The sequence below is a fragment of the Blennius ocellaris genome (genome assembly GCF_963422515.1).
Source record: "Blennius ocellaris genome assembly, chromosome: 8".
In the NCBI taxonomy this organism is placed as follows: domain Eukaryota; kingdom Metazoa; phylum Chordata; class Actinopteri; order Blenniiformes; family Blenniidae; genus Blennius; species Blennius ocellaris.
Window position 1 is genome coordinate 24,431,400 of NC_137657.1, and position 17,674 is coordinate 24,449,073.

At 40.4% G+C, this 17,674-nt stretch overlaps 2 protein-coding genes across 2 annotated transcripts in view; both read right to left on the minus strand.

Moving 5' to 3' along the window:
* Positions 1 to 6,490, minus strand: part of bckdhb (branched chain keto acid dehydrogenase E1 subunit beta) — a 61,139-nt gene extending 54,649 nt beyond the window's left edge. The window contains exons 1-3 of the mRNA XM_080501185.1: positions 6,284 to 6,490; positions 5,543 to 5,620; positions 3,972 to 4,040 (exon numbers count right to left, since the gene is read on the minus strand). Coding sequence (XP_080357311.1) covers positions 3,972 to 4,040; positions 5,543 to 5,620; positions 6,284 to 6,473 — 337 coding nt within the window. The 5' untranslated portion in view covers positions 6,474 to 6,490. The remainder of the gene's footprint in view (positions 1 to 3,971; positions 4,041 to 5,542; positions 5,621 to 6,283) is intronic.
* Positions 6,491 to 7,832: 1,342 nt separating this feature from the next.
* ttk (ttk protein kinase) lies at positions 7,833 to 16,798 on the minus strand (the record flags this gene model as incomplete). The annotated part of the gene is made up of 24 exons (XM_080500561.1): positions 7,833 to 8,147; positions 8,237 to 8,322; positions 8,402 to 8,498; positions 9,352 to 9,528; positions 9,627 to 9,701; positions 9,816 to 9,940; positions 10,033 to 10,184; positions 10,296 to 10,453; positions 10,943 to 11,035; positions 11,277 to 11,397; positions 11,556 to 11,695; positions 12,077 to 12,249; positions 12,343 to 12,486; positions 13,028 to 13,134; positions 14,011 to 14,233; positions 14,322 to 14,430; positions 14,545 to 14,632; positions 14,920 to 15,035; positions 15,119 to 15,200; positions 15,290 to 15,404; positions 15,917 to 16,060; positions 16,156 to 16,262; positions 16,420 to 16,642; positions 16,711 to 16,798. The coding sequence occupies 24 exons, from the start codon at positions 16,796 to 16,798 to the stop codon at positions 8,073 to 8,075; spliced, it is 3,018 nt and encodes a 1,005-aa protein (XP_080356687.1). The 3' UTR covers positions 7,833 to 8,072.
* Between the last annotated feature and the right edge of the window lie 876 nt (positions 16,799 to 17,674).

Here is a 17,674-nt window from a genome sequence, read left to right on the forward strand (position 1 = left end):
CTGAACACATGTGGGATCAGCAACGTGCTTGCTGTTCGCATCAACATGACCACATTTGCTGACTTGCAACGAATGCTGGATTGAAGAATAGGATGCCGTCCACCGCAGTGTGTGAGCAGGGCGGTGACCGCCACGAGGGCCACGTGCCAGATTGGCTGTGTGAGGTTCATCCACACACACTCTTCACACTGCAATCCACCAAACAACAGTTTACAGTTTACATTGGCAGAGACCATTCGGTAAAACCGGCGACCCGCACACTCTGCTGCTCATCCCGCAAACGCACCATTTTCACAAAGAATGAATCCGGCTTTCCAGTGGTATAATAAGTATACGCAGAAAGCAATGCTATAATAAAGATATAATCTCCCTCACTTGCTGTGCAAGTGTTTTCATACAAAAAAATCCAGTGAAATCATTCCGATTGAAAGCCTTTTAAGCCAGAAATTGAGAATCAGAATGCTTTTCATCATACTGTATCATGTGTAAATGGTACACAAAGTCTTTTTCATTGACTTTGAAGTATTAAAACATCTATCGTTAACACTCGGCGTGTAGTGTGTCGACAAATGCCCCTCAAAGGGTTAAATAGAAAACAATCTTTCACACTCTGTCATCTGCTTTCACACAAAAATGGCTCAACACGTTGATGAGAGGGAGTGTAAGGGGATGCAACTGGGAGCCGTTGTTTTCAGGGAAATGGCGCACTAAGTAGTCATCAGTCAACTGCGAGCGAGAGGAGGAAGGGGAGGGGGAGGGGGGGGGGGAGGGGTGGCTCGAATCTCCAAGGTGAATGCATCCGTCTCGTAAAAAGCCATTCATGTAGCGCCGGCTCCGCATTAACCTCCGCTGTATGCGAGGGCTGCGGGTGGCAGAGGTGCGCGCCGTCCTTTTCAGCGGTGAGAGGGATAAAAACAGCTTTGCGCTCGTCACTGTACACAGAGATGAGATGGAAAATAATGATCCCATTCCAAAGGTCAACATTTCTGACGTCAATGAAAACAAAAGGCAAAGCCGGCTACTGTAGGGCAGGACCGGAGACTTCTTGTTAAGAAAGCGCCGTGAGCATCAGCTGGGAGTTCGATGGAAACTGAAAAGGCGAGACCTCTCGTCTTTTTTAGTCATCGACACACAAGTTTTAAGTTCTGCCCCCTCAACCGTCTTTTACAATGAACATGCTCTGGAGCACTCCATGTATTCATCTTTGACCGACTGCCAGACTTCAGTTTTTTTTTTTTACATTATCAGGTATTATTGTTTGGATCCACAGGCAACAAAACAACTTTTAGTCGCATCGTTTCAATGTTTAATAACTAGTAAGCCTTGATATATATAGAATCCGCAACTGTGACGACTTTTATACTCAAGCTTATTTTGTCAAATCTACTTCCTCTCTTTCACACTTTTGATGACAAAATCACTTCTAAAAATGTGCGTTTTGGGGACATTTCACAATCAACAAAAACATTGGAAAGGCCTCCTATGACCCACCTCAGTTATTAATGATTGTTTTTGAATAATGATTGCCATTGTGCAGGAAATCTAGTGAAGACGCTTTAGTCTGAATTCATGAGATCATGGTGCAGCTGAACAAAGCGTGTTTTCATCCATGTGGTTTTTGCGGGTTTCCAGGATTAAATGGAATGGGGGGATTAGATTGTAGACAAGAACATTTGAATTTCTATATGTGTCATTTTCTCTTCATTTCATGAATACAATTCCACAAATGTTTCACTTTCCCTTGAATCCCTGCAGCTCTGTGATTTTTAGCTTAGTAGCTCAATCAGAAAGATGGCCGATAAATTGCAGTGTAGCTGAGATTAACAGTTAGTGGTACCAATTCTCCAGTCACGGACCATTAAACCACAACAGAAGCTGTGAAGCACTAGTTGCATCTTACATGGAATTAATGACTTCATGGAAATTAAATTTCCATTATCAAATTGGTTATAGAAGCTGCTGTCACATAACGTGGACGACCGGGGTCCGGTGATGCTGGGAAATCTGACAAAAACAGAGCCGTCGCGAACCTAATCAGTACCACCGGAGATTGTTTTTTCCATAACAGCAGGTTAAAATGTCAGCCGTGAAAAAAGAGCAGTGCAACAACACCATCTGCTCTGTGTGACTCTACACCGGTGTATCTTTCAGTGAGGATTCAACACAACAAAGATTAAACCAAATAATAAAAAAAAAACTTGATGCAGACTCCAGAACAATCCAATCGTACGTTTTATTGTAACTCAACAGCACAAGCTGAATCTCTATGAATATCAATAAGTATGTAAAAACAGCTGAACAGCACAACTGTTACTAAAATGATTAGCAATGGCTCCTCGGTGGTGTGTTGTCCCAGTGAGTGCACCTGAAATCCAAAGACGACTGCTATTTATTAATGACACATGTGCCTGGTTAAAGCCTGTTGATCCTTTATCTGGTTTATTGTTGAAGCATGTTCCTGATCAACCTGCTGGATTTTTATTACCCGAGCAATAACGCCTAAACACACAGCGCCGGTCACGGTCATCTTACATCAGTCCCCTGTCAGGGTTGGAGAGTTACCCTGCCTGCAAACAGATCCTTCTGGATGGACACAGAGGGAACGAGGTCTTCTTCAGATTGTTTGCAGTGATCTGCCGCCATCTAGTGGCTGAACTGGAGGTTTGTTTTGCAAAATTAAATTGTGGTTTTTGAATGAAACAAGCCCATGAGGTAATTAACTCCAACACATGGATGAAATCCATATACTCATGCAAAATACTGAGATTTGTCCACACATCTGAACTAATGTCAAAAAAGGGTCCACACACTGGAGAAACTGTTGCACAGAGATCAGGAATCTCACTCATATTTTGGACATAAAGCTCAGAAATTGTGGGACAAAGTCTTTGAGGCACTAAGAGCAACCTTTCATATAAATATTAGAGAGGATCTAAGAGTAGCACGGCTTGGGTTTTAACCATTAGGTATTAATTGAGTTCAGAAATATATTTTATGACAGCAGCATTCAAATATGTTACAATTAATAGGTGAAAACTGGAGCCCCTGACATAATACATGGCTTGAGAAAGAATGGAAAGTTTTCCGAATGGAACACAAATATTCTCTGAAGCTGCAACAAGAAATACCGTCTAAAAGATGGAGAACAGCCACACTGCTACTACCACTAGCAGCTCTGCTAAACATTGACCTTACGTACACACAAAGATTATTGGTTTGTTTGCTTCTGACTTGATAATAGTAGTAAGTAACCGTCATTTTCTGGACCTATGCATAGAATCTGCAACCTGTGGCTTTTTAAGTTCCTCTGCAGCTTTCTGAAAATTAAATGCACAATACTTTTCATCCTGTTCTTATCTTTTTTAAATTAATTTGCATACTTGGCTTATTTTCAAAAAGACTCCCCTGGCTAAAATGGTTAAAAAGAGTAAAATTGCAATTGAAAAAAAGGCTACGAACTCCTAAGCAATCGTGAGGATGACTGGCTTAAAAGAAAAGTTGACAAAAGATGTCAAGAATGGAGTAAAAACATGTCAAATGGTTAAAATGGCTGCCATAATAAGAAAAAATGGTCAAAAGTTAAAAAGCTTAATCAGTTAAAAGTTGCTTAAAAAGGTTTAAAACTGCTAAAAATGGCTACAAAACTAAAATCAGCTCAAATCAATTCTAGATTGTAGACATGAAACATTATAGATGTACATTTAGCAAAACTACATAAATAACTTTATAAGTTGTGTCGTCTTTTACAGTTCAATGAAACGTGTTTTGTGGCATCGGAAGAATTTTATTTGGTGGAAAGAGACAAAAACTGCTATTTTAATGGGAAATGTTGCAGACATTGCCTGAATAAAGGCAGATGTGCAGGTTACAAATAATGCACTTGTGGAATGTGTCAATGAATGTACAATAATAGTTGCATAAGTTGTTCAAATCAAAATAAAAACTAAGTTCAAAAATCTACATTTTCTTACCGTACTTGTCTCTCAGGCCCACTGTGCATCGAAACACTCCTCCGAAGGCAACGTCTTCCCCAAAGATGACTGTGGATAAAAAACAAAACACACTGGTGTCTTTAAAACACAATTCCGGATTACAAGCAGACTTCTTTCAGAAGAATTACACAAATATACTCTGGGATTAATGGAATAGCCTTAAAGGGCTTTCGAATTGTATAGACTAAATACATCAGTACCAAGCTCAGGTGCAATGGAAAAAAATGTGAATATACATTTTATTAATGAATAAGTAACATAATATGATGCATTACAACTTATAGTGTGAATCTTCCTACAAGTATAAAAAAAAATCTGTTATTTTTTCACATTTACTTCACTAAATGAAATATGTATACAGTAACTTGATCTGTTGGAAAGCCTTGTAGTACTGAACTGGGTAAGTTTTTTCTTATGAGGGAGGAAAAAACAGCTACATAGTGGACAGAATATAGTTGAGATGTCAGCCTAATGACCGTTGGTATAAAATGCTCGATCTTCTAAGCCAAGACGTCAGATTCAATAAAAATGTTCTGAGTCCGTGTTTACAATCGAAACTTAGCTGCGATGAATTGATGGTCAATTGAGTTGCAAAAGAGGAAACCATAAGTTTTTGTCTTGAGGAAAAATAAATGAGCTATTTGCATGTGAAAAAGGAACATATGAGCTCACACTGAAAAAAACATATCAAAATGCTTAGAAAAAAAAATGACCAACTGCAGTTGTCTCCAGTCCTGTTCCTGAAGAACCCCACGTTCTAAGTGCTGTAACACACCTGACCACGATGAGGGGCTTCTTTAAGGGCTCCCTTGGGAGCTTGGTGATGATATAATTATTAGATTTGTGAGTGATGATGTGTTCGGAGCTCATTATCATGCAGGACAGTGGCTCCACAAGACCAGATATTCAGACCACTGCCCAAAAGAATACTGTAACTTTTTCTTTTTTTTTATTATAGAAAGGTTTGACAAACTGGCATGGCCGTAGATAGCATCATCACTACAGAGCCAGAAGACACAGGACGTTGACCTGAATTCAAACCCGAAGTCCACATACATACTGTAAATACTGTTAACAGTAATCCAGAGGTGGAAACTCCCGATCTCAGAGGGCAAGAGCATAGTATTATTTTAATCGGTCAATACTTCAATATAGTAACAGCAAGATTCCACTCAGGCTTTCTGCGACGCTTCATGACGGCACGTTGTATAAATTCAGGTATGTTGGGGGCAATATACACTCATTACACTGCATTAACTCACAACCTCCAACAAGTAGCAGGAGTGCTAGCATGTACATTCAAGTCTGTACCATCAATGCTGCTGAGCCACTTCTAATTCTGAGGTGTGGCAACAACCACTCAGATAAAACCCTCACCACAAGGTGTGTCTGTGTCTGTTATCCTCGTGGTCTCTATACAGGGATACAGGGTGCCCTGTGCCCTTCAAGTCAATGTCAGCTCAAATACACCCCTGTGCATCACAAACACATCAGCCTGAATATCACCAGGATCTGACGCGGAGCATGATGGATGAATTCTGGTATCATACCTGCAGTGGGATCCGAGGAAAGAGTGTTGTCCAAGGCACTTGTAACAGACTGGAACAAGTTCATCTTCTCGGTAGGACCTGGAAGCCAACAAAAGACATAAACAAGAACGGTATGGCACGTACAGTACTATAACTCACCCCACCAGTTGTTGCAGGAAATTCAATACGGCAGCGATTAAAGCTCGTTAATCCAGGAGACACAACCGCTTTTGTTACAGAAGAGGTACAGACAGCATTGTTTTTTCTACTAAACATGACACCAACTTCCTGCACACATATGAGTCATTACACAAAGGTGAACCAAGTGTGATGAAACAACTTTAGAAGTCATTTAACAACAGACAAAAATTTGTCAGGAGATGTTGACGCTCTCGAAATATGTTCTTTTATTTTTTTATTTTATTCGTTTGATCACAAACCCTTGCTGGACTCTATATTACCACCTTGCACCAGGAATAGAGTGAAACTGGCAAACAGTGGAGCAGATCATACACTACCTAAACTCTTCACGCATCACTAAACTTTTTAAAGGTTAAAAAGTAGTTAGCAGTGTAGCGCAGCACCGACAGTGCCTTACAATGACCGACATGTCTTCATTCACCCAGATCCAAACAGAAAACACGTGAATTGAAGCTTGACTCAACAATAAAGCAACATCCTTTATTTTGCAGTCTAAAGTGAGGAGTGAGATTCTTCCTTTGCTGTCACCAGAGTTGAACTTGTTAGCCGGTTAGCACTCACCATATTGTGTGGGGACGGGGTCAGGCTGGAAGGTAAAGTGTGCCGCATGTCTCCGCTGCCACTTTGTTCGGGAGCTGCAGTCCGGAGACAGCTTCAGCACAGCTGCTCCAAAAGAACCGTGAGTCCCGGTGCCAACGCCGGAGATGGAGAGTTTGGAGCCCCGGAGGAAGAGCCGTGCAGCAGCCGCCATCACTGTTGTTGTGACTGACCAGGAAGGGCAAAACGTTTCCAGCGCGAGGATCGTCTATGAACAAGATGACACCCTCACTGGATAAAAACGACGGCTTGAAAATCGAACGCAAAACTGGTTTATGTTAGGTTTCTTTTCTGGTTTTATAAATCACAAAAGGGACGTTTTGCAAATATCATTAATCAACGCACCTTCAGCCCCTTTGCTGTTTTTTCAGCGTCAATTTATTTCGAATCAATACACTTTCCAAAAAAATTACGCACAATTGATCACATACTGCCCCTTTTCCCCACTTCGAGAACAACTCAAACATTGAAAAAGTTGTAGTCTACGAAGAGAATTCAAGTAATCTTGTTGAAAATTGTCGAGGTCAAACTGGGGGTTAAAGTAAAAGTAAAATATTGTCAGTGTTCGATACCCAAGAAGCGTGTCAGAGTGACACATCTGTCTTTCTGATGCTCTACGTCAGAATCCGCGTGAAGCTCAGGCTGTGATTGGTAGAAACGAGGGGCGGTGTAAGGAGGAGACAGCTGCGCAGACTCCGTGCAGGTGGAGGAAAACTACTCAGAAACCTTAAAACTTAAGTTTGAAACATTTAAGAGAGTCTGTTATTTTTAGTATGATCCGTTCTCAAGAAAGAGAGAAAGAAAAAATTAAAGAAATTCGTGCACATTTAATCAAGGCATCATTCTGAAAAGGGAAGCCCAGACAAGTGTTTTGAGTATCTACATAGGTATATGGGTACAGGGCACAGTAATAATTTAGAAATCAGTTACCCTTGTTTATATAAAACATACATGGTGTGTGCAAAATGCAAAAAGGAAAACATCTCAAATCACAATAATGGGGGTAATGATGTAGCAGCAGTGATGTTTTAATTCATAAATTGTAATTTGGTGCAATTGGACTGCAACAATTCTCAAGATTTTAATATATACTTTCAGCATGGGGATGAGCCATATGTTTCAAAGCAGACATAACTGAAGACTCCTGACCTGGATGACGTTTCAGTTCATTTGGTTAAGAAATAACTTTGAGTGCAAAGAATAGAATGCATCCATGTGACTTTTGTAAGCTTGGTGGAAGAAAAAACTGAAGTACGGAGGTGCATAATGAAATCTGTAGTTTGAAGCATTGACACATTTTAGTTGCAAATAACAGTTTGGGTTTTATTTACAGCACTGTATATATGCATTTCATCCATGTCATTTATTCCACAGGAAAATTTTTCACAAAAAGGTGGTCACTGACTGACATAGGTTTCAATAAGAAATAATAAAATGATCATATGAAAGAAATCGGTTTTAGATTTAACAAAAATGTTCTCCAAAACATATTTCAACAGAGTTTACCCTTGTATATTATTGGTGATGAATAACCCAAATAACTCTAAACACAGAGTACATAAAGTTTATTTTACTATGCTATACCGTAAATGCTTTCATTTATTATAACAATGTGACAAAACTGATGTAGAATCATGGATCTTTTTTTTCTTCAAGGAAACAAACGGTAAACATCAACATCTTACTTCAGTGGTTAAGAGAGGGCTAAATATTACAAAGGGGGGGGGCGACGACAACAAAATCTAACTTTTATTCATGAGGAAGACGAAGACTTTGCACACTCTGCAACGTCCAACCTCTTCCCACTGCTGCACATTTTGGCCAGGTTCTGTGGGGAAATGAAGAAATAAAAAAAATAAAGTTAGTTGGGATTTTAGAAACTTGCCATTTTCAGACTGTTTGACGATTGAATCTTACGTTCGCAGCTCGGATGATGCTGTTGGGGGACTGGAGGGCTGCGAGGTCAGTAAGAATTCTCTTGAGATCAGTGTTGGATGGACGCTCTGGAATTTAAAGAAAAAGACTGTGTTTAAGTGGTCGTCAGAGCGGCTTCAGCAACTTGAACTTTGTGTTTGTGTTCACCTGGCTCAGGTGAAGCAGTTGGCTTCAGCTGCAGGTACGGATGCTCCAGCAGCTCAGCAATAGAGATCCGCTCCCGGGGGTTTCGTACCAAGCACCTCTGGTAAAAGCAGACCACAAAATGATGAGTACAACATACGACTTCAGTAACATGTCTGAGTGACATGTCTCGCCGGGTCTCTGTAAACAAACGTGGGTAAAGTTTCTGTCTGCAGCCTGTGAAGGGAAGAGGTGGTGGCAGGCCTCCGATACAAGACAAGGGTCCCCACCTACCTCCACCCTGACATGAATCACCTGAAGTCAGCACTGGCAATAAAGCTATTTAGGGGAGGTTGGAGCAGAATTGCAGACATGTAAAAGCTAACCTTCATCTCCTGAGTGAAAGATGGTAATGGTGCAAGTAGAATGCTTTCATTTTTTGTCCATTTTGAGTTTTGTATTTACTATTTCAATCAATTTTAATGATCAATCTTGACTCATCATTTCATAATTATCCGTCTAATCCTTTGATCATTCAGCAAATCGTCTGTAAAGCTCTTTGAATAATTGCTATCGGACCTTCCCGGACAGGGTATAATACGGACATTTATTTAAACATGCAACATAAAGGTTCTAATAAAGACAAGATTATAATTGACTCCTTAGATGCAATATTACTAGAGGTGAAATGTTGTTGTAGATACATGACCTTCCAGTGAAAATGCAACAACGTAGAGAAGGTCTGTCAGAAGTTTGAATGACATCTGTGACAGCCAATCACACAGGCGGTGTTCGATGGGACAACCCTCTCAGACATTTGACACTGCATGATATGTGAAAGAAACTAAAATAATTGGTACTTGTCACAGATCTGGGGATTACTGAACAAGTCCATAGACACAATATCAAAAAATGGCAAAATAGAGTTTATATATGGGAACTCAAATCAATTTTGTCAGGCCATGATGCCGCACCTTCAACACATCCAGCAAATCCCTCTCCGAGATGTGGGGGAACTCGATCTTGTGAGAGGGGTCGATAATGGCGTGAAGCTTGGTTATCTGATTGGTGATGCTTTGGAACGGCGTCTTCCCATATGTCATGCAGTAGAGGATGCACCCCAGCGACCACACATCACCTTTGGGGCTGATCTGTGGAACAATATTTCAGAAAAGTGTTTTATATGTGGCCTTTACTTCAGCGATTATTACACAGGTGGTTGAATGAATGGAAGAAAAGAGGGGCGAACCTTTGAGCGTGCTTTTCCAGCCTGTGACGAGGTGTCTTTGATGGCTTCAGGGGGCATGTAGTTCAGAGTTCCCACCTGCGTTCAACAATCCAGAGGCATACATGTTGAACTGATGCGCCTTATTTGTACTTAAACCTGACCTATAAGCAAGATTATCCAAGTTCACTTAAACTGATTCATCTGACTTACTTGTGAATCCTTCATGATGCTCGTGACGTCTGGTTGGATACGGTTTGCGATGCCAAAGTCGATCAGTTTCAGAGACGCGTTGACAATGACAAAGTTCGCTGGCTTCAGGTCACTGTGGACGATCCCTGCACAGGACAAACACGCCGTGGTTAGAAACGATACGGACTAACTGCTGACAGAACTGAAGCTAAAAGATGCAAACACAAAGAGAAAGGACCGTGTTTGTGGATGGTGTGGACGGCCTCCAGCATGTTCTTCCAGTAGAACTTTCTCTCCAAGGGATTTACAGTTTTACGGTTTCGCAACCAAGTGTTGAGATCCAGGTTGCCGCACTCCATCAGCATGTAGATGTAGTGGTTTGTTATTTCACTGCAAACACCAAGAACGTACAGCCATCACAATATTGTTGCAACAGGTGAACATGACAACCTGCATTAAACCAGTTAATCTTCCACAAATGAGTTGTGTTGTTGTACTCACTAGTCATACAGTTTTATAATTTGATCACTGTACTGCTGCAAGTGGTTCAGATGTTCAATTTCATTTTTATAACTCTCCACGGTCTGAGCGTCTGCCTCCTCGAGGTCCACGAATTTCACTGCAAATAGCTGCTTCTTGTGATCGAGGACCTGGTAGACCTGCCAGCAACAAAACCAAAAATCAGTTGTTCTGTGAAGACTAAAGGTCCCATATCATACATTTTCTCAGCTATTTCACATAGGTGTCAGAAGTCCAGCCACATTGTATTCAAAGCGTATTTCCACAAATCCAGCCTTGGTCCTGACTTTCAGGACATTTAATAGCATTGACAATGACGTTTCAAAGTACCTTTGGTGAGTTTTCTTTTGATATGTTATGTTATGGGTAGCAACGATAGACACCAGTTAATCTGAAACAATGCATTGACGTTTAAGAGCAATTTACCGCTCAGTCCTGAGCAAACAGCTCAGGAGTACGACAGACTTTCATGTCTTCTGGGGCCTCAAACGCAGACTATGGGCACACATATTGCGTTTGAAAAAGTAATTTTCGCATAAAATGGGACTTTTAATAAAGCCTTAAAGATGAAAGCTCGCCCTACATCAATGATGGAGAATTATTAGGGAGAGTAATCAGTGTGGTTTCACCTTGCTGGATCCGCCTCGCCCAATCATTTTGAGGATGAACAACTGCTTCCCATTAATGGTTATGGATTCATTGGAGAGTGTGGTGAAGGAAGACTGAAAGAAAATGAAAACAAATATAGCTTGTCATTACAGAACTGTGTTTAAATGTTTCAGGCTTTGTGTGAAGTTATTAGCACTGATGTCTTGCCAATTCCTGCCTGTGTTGAATGGGAAATCCAGAAAAGACCCAGGCAAAAACAAGCTTGTTAATTGGCAATTATAAAATGCAAATAAGTGTGAATGTGAGCAAATATTTCTCTATTGTTAGTGCTGTGATAGTCTGAGCATGTTGTACCTGTGGTGTCTGGAAACAAGCTGACTGGTTTAAAGGAGTGCACGGCTGCTGGAGGGGTCCATTGCTTCGATGTGCTGAGGAAGGCAACTCGGCAACTTTCTTTACAACCGGGGTAATGAAACTGAGAGGAAATGGAAAGAGACAGAAACAGTAAGAGACTCATTCAACAATTTCAGCAAGACTACAATGAAGAGTCTTTTGTGAGGTTTGGTGAAAATGATGTATAATTCCACATGAAAATTAGAATAAAATCAGGGAATGTCCGCATGAAGACGTTACCTGCTGGCGGGAGGGTTTTTGTAGTTTTTGGGTGTCTGGCAGACGCCCGGTGGGTTCACTCTGGAGGGAAGAGGAAGAGAAGGAACAGGCTCGACCACACGAGGGAGTGGTTTGGGATCAGGAGGAGTTATCCGTTTATCCTGGAGAGAAAGAAACATTTAAAAAAAAGTAATCCAAATTTCCCTTATAAGACAACTTTTTAAATAATGCCAAAGTTTTGATATAGACACTCAAGTCACGCGGATTGTGGGTAGACAAATAATAATTGATTAAGTAATTAATAATAATCAACCTGATTGACTGTATATTATCAGTCACAAAAAACTGGAAAACTAATTGGCAAAATCAAAAATTAAACAAGAAGCATTTGTCAAAATTATTGGGTGAAATGAAACTGACGTGGTCGATGTTCAGGCCAAAACTTTGCACACAAGTCTTATAATGTATCGACGTGCAAGCGAAGACTGACTTGCATGAGAAAATTGTTCAAGATTTTATAAAAGTAAATAAAGCCAGCAGACCTCAGGAGAAACATGCCGGTTGAGAAGAGTTGGGATCTTCCACTCTGCTGAAGGTTCCTTGCTCACAAGTTTGGGCTGTTCCGCTGAGCAGCGCATGGGGACTCGAGCAGGGAGCTGCACCTCCTGGTTCCTCACGCAGGCAGACGCACTCAGAGGAACAACTGTTGGAAAATCTTGAAAGAAAAGAGGGGAAACATAATGATGAAGCGCATCCAAAGCAGTAATTCTGCTCCATACAAATGAATCCGCTGCGAGTGGATATCTACCTGTGGAAGGTTCATCCTCCTTGGTGGGCAAAAGCTGTTTCTCTCCAGCTTTGAGGTTACGTATGGCTGTGTCCAGGAGCTCCACTGGCCTGGCGTTCAGGGCCACAGCTTTCTGCAGGATCGAAGCTGCTTTACTTAGATTACCTTAAAACAGGAAGGAAAGGAGCCGGAAAAAAACCATCTGAGTATTAGGGATAGATAGAGGAGTATTCACATGTTGGAGTTAGTTGCAACATAAATCTATTCCAACTGGGAACTCTGGCATCTGGATGCCAAGTATTCTGGGTATAGATATACAAAGTCAAAACAGAGACTTAACAAAAGGGCTGGATGTAGGATCCCCCCACCCCTCCCTCCCCCCAGAGTTTTTATGCATTTGCCTTGCCGCTTTAGTGATTTCTGATCAAAACTGAGCTGATTGGCTGACAAGTCAACCTGCCTCACCCAAGTGATCTACATGTTCGGATGAGAAGATATGACAAGTCAATATGTTGAGATGGGATTTTAATAGTAGATGGAAACAAGCATTTTAGAGGCACTGATTACATTACACTGGATTTCCCATGAAAAAACAGAGACGCTTAATCCAAACATAACGTTGCGCAACAGAAGAAAGGTTTGTTATAACTTAGATTTAAGATTTTTCTTTATCAATATGGCTGTGAATGAGAGATAAGTTACTGACCTTGAGTGACCTCAAACTGGGCGTGTGCGATGTGGACAAAGGCGAAGACCTTGCAGGTCGATCGAGCCACAATGAAGTGGTCCTCTGCTTCATCTGGGTCTTCAATCCTGCAAAAGTATTGATGACGCACTTGATACAGCGAGACAAGTTTTGAGATTTGAGAGGTCGAAGCTTTGTGTAGATTACAAGAGAGAAGATACTGACAATAAAATAGATGAAACAGAAATTATTTCACAGATGGAAACATTTACCAAGTTTTGTTTTAGATATGATCTAAAGTTATTGACGGAAGAGAAAAGTTAATAATCCCCCATTGGATCTTGCTTAATTGTATTAAACCTTAATGACTAAAACATTTTATTTTCTCCCTGAAATTTCGCCACCAATCCTAATCTCATAGTATGCTAGTTACGGGAAACAGATGAATTTGGTAAGATATTAATGGTCGAAAGCATCAGTAGGCTGGGCATCACTTGTTTCAAAGGGTCAGTAGCATATAATTACGTCTACCTTCTTCAGAAAAAATAATCAGGAAACTCATTTTAGGAAAGGTTTGTAAAATATATATTTTTAAAACAACACATTTTAGTACTTTCCTGTAAGTGTAATCGAGACCAATGACATCTGTAAATTAAGCTTTAGTGCAAAAAGCTAAAATGTAACAGTTGAGTTACAGACTATGTATAAGGACCTGACATTTTCAATTAAACCCCAAAGAGTGTAGCTTTTTTATAGGGTATAGAGTGAAATGGAAAATCATTTTGTTAAAATGTGAAAAGCACAAGGAAACCATTCCACAATAGAGCACGACTTGGTGTTGGATAAAGCATACACAAGTTGCGAATGTGGGTAAACCTTTTATTTAATGGAACCATTTAGAGTTGATGTGGATAAGGTGGTGACTTCCTGTCTTGGGTAACTTAAACCACAATTAAAAAGCCAGTCAAACATGCAACACGAGTTCATCAGGCATCTTCACTTACCCCTTCAGCTCTGCATATCTCACTAGTATCTGGGCGTAGCTGGAGTTTTTGCTGTACTGCCTGACGGGCATCTTGGAGAAGACCTTCGAGTAGCAGTGCTTCAGGTTGTTGAGGAGGTTGAGGTCTGTGTGAGGGTTGCCTCTCTTCTCCAGGGCAACCAGGTACGCCCAACACGACTCCGGAGAATTGGAGATGATGACTTGGTTGAAATTGTAACTTACGTCTGTTGGAGATAAACGACATCAAGTTCAGACTGTCCCACTCGACACGGGGGGATTCTTCAGGGTGGATGTATTCATCAATTTCGGTACCTTCCATTCTCAAGCCGTCCTTTGTGTCGTGAGTGTGAAGAAGGGTTGTGGTGGAGTCTGCAGCAGCCTGGTCCTCCTTGCTGCAAACCTCTGGACTGAGAGCAGGTGTCTGAGGACAAACCGAAAATATTTAACTCCTCTTCTGAGCTTGTTAAAAAAAAAAAAAAAAAAAAGAAGAAGAAAGAAATCCAAACCAATTCTGCACAAATAAATTTTTACTCACTTGGAAATAGGACATATCCCATTCTGCAGCATTTTTCTTTGTGGATGAGAGCCCAAACATTGAGCTCATATTTGAACCAGATGTTTGCCTAAAAATAATAATGATAAAAAAATGAATTCATACCCATCGTAGCCACAGAAAGTCTGAATGAGTTTCATTATATTTATAGGTATGAAAAATAGTATACATTTAAACGAGATGACAAACAGACACTAAAGACAACTAAAAACATTATTTTTCCTCAAAAATCTCCAGTTGACATTCGAAGGTGGCAACACAAGTAATGCTAACGTGGTTTTAGTCACATTCATCGAGGAATAAAGCTGTTTTCATAAAGTCTCTCTGGACATGATCAACTCGGGAACAAAGAACTACCTGGACACACTGGTTGGATATGACCCAATGCTTCTTTTGGGGGGCATCCCATTGACATAATCATCCAAGTGATCTTTCTCTGGGATTGAGAAAGGTACCACAGGAACTCTCAGTGGCTGCAAAGCAAAAGGCAAGATATCAACTTCAAGTCTTTGAGGAAGATGCAGTTGGATCCTTCAGCACAGAGAATCAAACGCACCATGCCGACGGCCCTCTTGCGCTGAGATCCGGATCTCCAGCCTGGTAGTTGGTCGTCTGATGATCCTCCAACAGATTCCATCCTGACAGCGACAACATAAAATCTCAGTGTGTATTTACTCAAAAACCAAAAAAAAAAACAGACGCCTCAGATTTGAGTATTTGTTCTTACCCTGAGCCGAAAATGCTGGAGAGCTGTAGGTCACCAGTCCCATCTGATATTCTGCTTCCTTTTTGGAACTCTGAGCTTTTCTTAACTGAACTGTGCACAGTACTGATGGACAATACTGAAAAGGAAGGGGAAGGATGGGCCACATATCCGAAATTAAAAGGTAAAGTGACTTGATTCCCATGTATTTAAATATTTTCCCCGTAAACTGAAGAGGCTCACGTTTTCCAAATTTGATTTCATATTTTCAGTAGCTAATCACATTGATTGCATGTTAACTCCTATGGAGGTTACAGTAATGATCCAGCACCAGCGCTGGAGTTCATAAAGTGTAAAGTATACAAGGCTGCATTCTAATTTCTCATGGATGCGGAGGAAATGCTCACGACAGCATCACGCCACAATAACCAGTATAGAAAAGAACATAAGTTGACAGAAAAAAAATTAAATAAAAAATTATTTTTTCACAATATTTTGCCCAGATTAAGAATCAAGATACAAACTGGCAGAACATATTTTGCATTTCATGGCAACGGTAAGTTTGAAAACCCAATGTTACAAAGAACTGATTCAAAAGCTGTTATGGAGTCAGAATTAGCATGATAATAACTCACAAAGATAAATACTCACGTGGTATGTTTTCTTTATCTTCTGAGCAGACCTGATGTGTTTTTCCTGTCTGCATGCTCTGCAAAGCAGCCTCCAGCAGTTCTTTTGGTTTGGCCCCGACTTCAATACCATCCTGCAATATATGAATGGCTCTCTTTGTGTGGCCTGGTGCAGATAAACAGAACACACACACAAACTTAATGACAAGCAATGAAGAATTTGTGTATTCAGAAAAGAAACAGTTCTGTAAATCACTTTACCCTGAGAATGCTCAAACTGTGCGTGTGCAATGTGGACAAATGCAAAATGTTGGCTGTGAGATCTTGCCACGTTGAAGTTGTCCTCTGCCTCATTGACATCTTGAATTCTAGCAGATAAAAAAAACACATTTAAAACAAAACAAATAAATACTTGCAACGGTATCCAAATTATTAATTTTTTTTATTTTTCCAATCAACAATCAGTTGAGTACAATTAAACCACAACAGAGTTTACGTCTTTGTAATGATGCAATTTTCACTCACGCTCTCAGCTCCGCAAATCTGACCAACATCCGCGCATAGCTCTCATTCTGGCAATGTCTTCCCAGCGGCATATTGGAAAACACTCTGGAATAAAAGTCAATGAGTTTGGTGAGGTGGTTACAATCCAAGTGAGGGTCCCACTTCTTCTCCAGATCCCTCAGATAGGAAAGGCATGATTCAGGTGAGTTGGATCCAATGATCTGGTTTATATTGTCAGTGTCATCTGTAATAGAGGAAAGGTGTGAGAGCGGGCCCCAAGAAACAGACACAGATACAGACACGATGACATACCTTCATTCAGAGACTCCTTTATCCTGTTGAGCTTTTTATAAAGCATGGCCAATTGCTGCTTTCTGTCTGTGTTTTCCTCTTCCTCCATCTTTAACAGAATAGAAATACTTTATTAATCTCAGAGGAAAATGTTTGAGTAAAAGCCTCTAGAAAAGTTAAAAAAAAAATTCATTTAAGAGACTGTTCTTCAATTAAATAATCGATTGAATTCCCACATCGATTGTTCTTTGACAGTCGATGTAGGGAAGACAAACTCAGCGGGTGATGATACAAGTCTCTTCCCAGCTTTTTGCAGCCTTTATATGCGATTTGCAGAAACATAAGGGACGTGAAGAACAAACTACAATACAAAACCAACGTCATGCTATCAACGTGATAACGGGTCTCCATTATTTTTCAGTCATTTTGAAGGGGATTTTCCAAAACGGATCATGCATGTGTAAGAAGAAAGGAAGCTAATCTCGTGGCGCGATAATCGAGACCACGAATATGATTAAACTATTTATTCTTTCTTTAGATGGGCGTATACGCTTTGTCTAGTTAGCTACTTAGCTAACAATTAGCAATGTTGTAAACGACAAGTTGTCTGCCAGCAAAGCGTGGATTTTATGCACCCTCAAGCATAAATACAATCTTATATACAATACAGTAAAGCCTGGTCGTAGAAAAACATCTCACCGTGTTTACGCCTTAATAGAACTCCGAGGTGGAAAAAATATTTTTCTTCCAGTGAAAACGAATAGCCCCACTTCAACTGCCACTTTTGAAATGTGCCACTTCCGTTCAAGCTGCGTCCTGATTGGAAGGTTTATGGTGACCTTGTGATGCATTCACTAACACAAGCAGTGCTGCGATTATTGCACTAAACATCACAAGACAGTAATATGAAAATGAAATGTATTTATTTACATTAATATAAATTGAAAACACTTTAAGATTAAATAATATGATATGGGAATTTTTT